A 6,362-nucleotide genomic window follows, 5' to 3' on the forward strand; every position below is an offset into this window, starting at 1 on the left:
ATTGACAGCAACAAAAGATAAAACAAAGCCTGCAGGTGTAAAAGCTCGAAATTTCATGTGGATAATTTCAGCTTGGCTAAAAAAAAAGGCAAACAATTTCTGCCTCAATGCACAAGTTCCTTTATTAGAAAAAGAATGGAATGTTTATTTTAATTATTTGTTAGATCATGTTCAAGATCTGCACTAAAGTTCAACAAAAGGAAAAACAGCTAAATCATTTAAACAAAGGCTGAAAATCAATCAAATCTAATTACAAAGTAAAATTATTTCTGAATATTCCTGGTTTTTCATTATTAAAACAGGAAGGGTCGTATTTAATTGAATCTAAACCAATAATCTTTCTAATCTCCTTTAATCTAAGTCAATAAACATTCTTTTTATCATTTTGTGGAATCATGGATTAGCACTGCTGTGTTCTGAGCCCATCTGTCATGTGTTTACATTACATTTGTTTACAATAAAGCATCAGATTGGGACAACACTTCACACCCATGGTTCTGTGTTTTTCCAAACCACTCCACTCAGACAGAGAGCGACGACTGATTTATGACTACCTCAGTCTAAAGAAAACATTAGAAGACAATAGGCTTGTGTCCTTACTTCATGTTCTCTTATCACTTACATTTTCTTCTGCCATTACAATCAAACCAGGCCTGGCCTTTTCCTTTTTGTTAGCTTTGTTATCTGTATGCAAACGATGATCAGAAAATGTAATAAACTGTATTAAAAATCTATTTTCAACTTCTACTGAAATGTTAGTGGATTGCAGGCAAACTCTTGTAAAAAAAACAAAACAAAAAAAACAGCCTTCCTGCAGAATAAATGACTTTAAAATCAGCAACAGACTAAACATTTCAGGTTTTTGTCAGTCGACTATGACTGAGGGAGATGTATTTCTTGGACAAGGTAAGACATTCTTGGGAAGTTCGTCAGTTTGTTCTGTTCTGGTAAAAAGCAGACTGGACTGGGCCTAAAACCAACTATGTGTAACACAGTAAACCACATTCTTTCATAAAACGATTCTGATATGTTGCACAATTATATGTTGCACAATTTTTTATATATATATATATATATATATATATATATATATATATATATGGCAACATTCACAGTTAGTTTTAAGAATTTAGGAATATTGTTTTTCTTTTGCTCAACACAAACATTGATTTCGTTCCTTCATGTGGTTTTAAACCTACTTTTTCTTCTTCAACTAATATAAGTGGATGGTTCTGCTATTTTTGTTTTCTGCTCCTTCGATAGGAATGGATGGAGTAATATATAATTTCAGCAATCATCAAAGATAATTTAATATTTGTACTGCAATGGAACCAAAACAATGTTCATTATTTTACTTGCATAAGCAGCTTATTTTAGAACAGAGGATTTATTATGAAGGCATGTTGTACTTTAGCATCCCTGTATTTGTCATCTCTGCTCTTTTTCTCTTCATATTGTTTTGTTATTTTAACGTCTTACTCACTGCCTTCCTTCCTCCCTCCCCCCCTGCAGGTGTTCGACCTCCACTCGGGTCCAAAGCCGGTGGTGTTTGTTCTCCACTCCTTCCTGTCAGCCAAGCTTACCCGCATGGGTCTGCTGACGTGAAGTGGCCGACTAATTTCAGCACAAACAGAAGGATTTTCTTTTACAGTTTTTATTTTTTTTTTCTCTCCCCATGTTTTTTCGACTGACAGTTGAAGTTAGGCCTTTAGACGCGCTGCAGGGAAAGTTTAAAGCATGAGTCGCTCTCTTGATCGTCACAGAAATGTGCCTTCCAGCTCCCCCTCAGCCTCTAATCATCTGCGCTGCAAAGTTGATGCGAAAAGGAATGAGCGTTTCGCTTCAGGTCAAGAGGATTAAGGAAGCTACTTTGGCATGTGAAAAAGTAGGAGTTTAAGGATCTCACTCCAATCCATGGAGCAATGTTTAATCCTTGTTACGATGAGAGGATGTGGTGAACGACGTACTTAAGAGACTGCAACAGCAAAAAAAAAAGAAGTCAGGAGGGATTTTGTAGATACAAACACAAAGTTAAGCACAAACTAGTCAGTTTTCCCTGTTTTATACTCTGCCTATCATTCCACAACAGCCTTCCCAAACACCAGGGCTTTTTTAACTTGTGTTTGTCTTTGTGCCAGCCTGTGTTAGGAGTGTGTTTTAGGGTCACAGTTCAGTTACCTGAGCAGAAATGGTGTGACTGAGTGTCTCCATACTACATGCTTCTATTGGCTAGAGGTGTCTGCACATTATCCCAACCTTATATTTGTAATCAGGATCGCCATTGGTGCCTTTTTAACTTGTAGTCAAAGACACTCTTTATAATGTTTCCTTTTATATGTCACATAACAGGTTTGAAGCTTTGATAATGCACAAGCAATAGTATTAATACATGTTACTTTGTTTTATGTGTATATCTCTGTCTATCGTGATGCTATGACTTTCTGATGGTAAACTCTGTATCAGATATGTCCTCATTTGCTGTTACCCTCTATCCTTTACCTAAAATTCTACATATTTTCCTTTTCTGTTTATTTGTCCAAAATGGTCAAAATTTCATATTTTTTGTTTCCTACTTAACTCAAATTACTTCAGTAAGCGATGGTATAAAAACTTGTCCAACAGGTTTGTATCACGTGAAATAGATATGAATGTACTTTAACAGCGGCTTCATACTGAAACATATAGATTTTTTTTTTTAAACTCTGCCTCAGATAATACAAACAAGCACTCTTATTTAGTAAGTTTTGTCATCTTTTCTGATTTTACACCTTCAACTTCAAAATTGACCAAATATTGCTAAACTATAATATATTTTTTTTTAATTAACATAAAAAAATAAACGAATGAAAAGGGCTTAGCTTCTACAAGTAGTCATCCTAAAGGGAATGAAATATGATTGATTGTCCAACTTTACATTGAAGATGCTTCAGATTAGGGTCCTGTTGAATAATAAAAATAAAAAAATCTATTAAAGTTATAGTGGAGGATGTTCTTTTTCCAAGTGGATCATCAAAATAAGTGGTCCTCTTAATTGTCAATCATTCTGGTGATATGTAGGGGTGTAAATAATCGTTTGGTATCGATCCAACAGCCAACGATCCAATGCATCGACACGTCTGCAAAAGTATCGATTCATGTTTTTTTTATCCTCCGGTCTATTTTTATCATTTTGCTCCTGGATGTTATTCTGACTCCCGTGCTGTGGTGGAACTAAACCTATTTTGCCCTCCTACCTGGCTTCCTTTAGCCACTACCTTCTTTCCACATTTACACACACAATCGCTTTAACAGTAGGAAAGATAGACATGGGAAAAAGGATATGATGTATTCATGAGTATCGAAAATAATCAAATTGTTGGGTCAGGAAATCGATACTGAATCGAATCGCCATGATGGGTGTGATTTACACCCCTAGTGATATGTTTACGTCAGGCCGTCCTACAGTATGTGCTTACCCCCATTTTCACTTACTGGTGGGGAGTCTGACATAGAGGAAAAATAAAAAATCTGCTTTTAGAAAGTAAGCTTGTATGAGCGATGCAAACAGCAACTTTTAAACACAGCGTGCATGAGGAGAAATGGGCTCCTGCACACACTATTACATGTTTAATTGGCGACCTCTCTCGGGAGCGGGTACAGGGTTGTGCGTGTGCATTTTTTTTTTAAGTGGAAACGGCGGGTCTTTTCAAAAGTTTGCAAAAATCCTCCACTATACCTTTAAGTTTATGTTTAAAGTCAACCCTTTCAACAGTTTCAAAAATCTGGACTTTAACTCAAAAAATTTACAAAATCCAAAGCAATGCCAAAAATCAGCCAGCACATTAAAGAGGTCAACCGATTTTTTGGAATCTTTTAATTAACACACAAAACAAACTTAACCAAGGAAAACTGACCTAACATAATGACACCGAAGGGTAACGTATATAGTGATTTGGCCAAACATAAAAAACAAACAGGGGAAAACAAGAAGACTGACAATTAACTTAAGCCAACATTTAAACTGACTAAACCCAACCCCCCCATTGTTCAGTGGTCCATGGTACGGCAGGTGCCCAGCTTTAGGCCTTCTCAGCCCACAGTTTGCATCCCCACCTTGGCAAGTTAAACATAGGAAAGAAATGTTAAAAAAAAAGAAAATACTTTCGATTGCTGGTATGTGTGCACAGTTTAACAGCAGTGCAAGATAAACCAAATTACAAAATTAGATATTGAAAGAAGTAAAAATATTACCACTGTGGGGCTTCAGCCCACACAGTCTTCAAGTAAAATCATAACATAGCATGTTTTCTAAAATGAAATGGTTAAAAATGTTTTATTTTTATTGATTATGAATTCGACAAAGAAATTATGCTTAAGATATTGACAAGAGGTTATCTAAAATGGGCAAATTAAATTAAAATATGCTTGTCTATACTGTAATATTTCGTAAACTATTTGAAATTGACCTAGCTACATGCAAGGTATGCTTTGTGTGAAACAATTATCACACAGTAGAGTTGGTGAAGCTAGTCTTAATAAAAGTTATGTTTGGTCTAGAAGGACCGTTAATGATTTATTTGAACAAAATGTTTAACCATATCATAAAACATTCACAAGCTCCCATTTCCTCCTTGTTAACTGGAACTGCCTCAGCTGGGATGTTTTAGCATCAACCAAGCCAGCATATTTAGCTATGTTATGCTAATCTTACCTGAAGTTTGTTTAAATGTTTCTAGCAAGAGTATTACAATGGAAGCACATTACAGCTCTAATTTCTTCATTTTGAAATGTAGAAAATGAATGTATAAAGATATTATGCGGTCAACTAAGCCTAAATAAAACCAAGGCTAGAGGTTGTACTTTGTCTAGTTAGTGAGAGGAACTAGCCTAGCATTAAATATGACCTGAATTTGGCTGGTCCTGCTCAGAGCTGAGATTAATGTGTGTACCACTGCCCTCAAAAATATGAGATAAAATAAATAAAAAAAAAGAGAGAGGTCTAAATAGCCATCTAAATGATATTTCTGTAACCATTTAGCATTTATTTATTTGTTTTTTTACTTCTAAAAATTGTCTGTGACCACAGACGTTGTGGTTCTTCAGTCTATGAAGTGCAAGTGCAGATCGTCGACATGCTGAATACAGTTAAATGTGGTTTTAGAAGTTATAAACAACAGCAATGGATGCTGATTTTCACACTGCGGTCTTCAGTATGATTGTAATTTACACTCTGGCATCCTCTGAAATCAGGTTCATGTTTCCAAAGTTTCCCCTCACAGGAGCCTCAGTCCTTTTAGACCCCAGACAATGTCCCATTGTTTCCGCTCACTGAGCACCGGAGAAATACAAAATAAAACTCTCTTGTTTAGAAATAAGGTCATTCTGGAATAATTGACCTCCGGACCATTGAAGCAAGTTCTTGGATCCATTTCTTTTTATGTGAAGGTAAAAACACATTGTTGTCCAGTTCCCTTTATTCTAATCCTTTTGTTTCTTCATATAAAGTTTCATGTTATCTGAATTTAAGCATAAGTAAACTGTACTTCCCTCATTCTGCTCATTAGAATTTCATTCCTGCTACATTTGAGGGTATATTAAAGATTGTCCATGAAGCTTTTGATCTTATGTCTTCTTGTGTAGCTGTGATCTGATTTTAACAATGTTCATTTACTCTAAAAGCTTCAGATTTTCCTGTTTTGAACTGATGCACTCACCTGGCAGACCCCTTTAAACCTTTGAATGTATACTTTTAACCCCTTTTGTCTTTTTTTTTTTTTTATAAAATCATGGCATTCCTGTCTATGCAAATTAATGCTTCAAGGAAGGGGTTTTTATGAAACCAAAGGTATTATCTGTGGCAGCTTGCGTCCTACACAATCATGAAACTGAAAAATTACAGTGCTACAGCAAATTGTCATATTGCAAAGTATTTTAGATAACCTTCCTAAGTACAGTATACAGTGTACAATACCAGTGTAGTTACCTGATCTGTAAATATCTATCAATAAAACAGTTGTAATTTAAATGTTTTTGTGTTTTTTTTTGTTTTTTTTTAATGATTTTTATTTATGAATTCTGGTTCCTTTCTCCTAAAATACCTACTGTGTTCAACAGAGCATTTCACACACAGAGACTCATCCATTGCCTGAATCATGCAAAATCAGCCTTTATTTTTTCTTTCTTGTAACTATTTTATAATTCTATTCCTTCAACAGATTTGTGCAGAAATTGGTATTTTGTTTTTGCATCTCTGACTAATTGTCATGAGTTTTTTTGTCTGAGCAGCACCCCCTCCCTCTCCTGTGAAAGCGGGCAGTTTAAAAGTGAAAGTCCCTCCAGGAAACACCTACCTTAACCGTGCTGCGCCGCGCCAGCAGTTTAAA

General features: G+C 35.5%; 1 protein-coding gene across 1 annotated transcript in view; it reads left to right on the forward strand.

The window, feature by feature from the left end:
* sntb2 (syntrophin, beta 2) overlaps positions 1-2,056 on the forward strand; it is a 36,718-nt gene extending 34,662 nt beyond the window's left edge. The window contains exon 7 of the mRNA XM_038286932.1: positions 1,513-2,056. Within this exon, the coding sequence (XP_038142860.1) occupies positions 1,513-1,605 (93 nt within the window). The 3' untranslated portion in view covers positions 1,606-2,056. The remainder of the gene's footprint in view (positions 1-1,512) is intronic.
* The last annotated feature ends 4,306 nt before the right edge of the window (positions 2,057-6,362 follow it).

This window comes from Cyprinodon tularosa, unplaced genomic scaffold, assembly GCF_016077235.1.
Source record: "Cyprinodon tularosa strain WSP-4 unplaced genomic scaffold, ASM1607723v1 ctg232, whole genome shotgun sequence".
NCBI classification, from domain to species: Eukaryota; Metazoa; Chordata; class Actinopteri; order Cyprinodontiformes; family Cyprinodontidae; genus Cyprinodon; species Cyprinodon tularosa.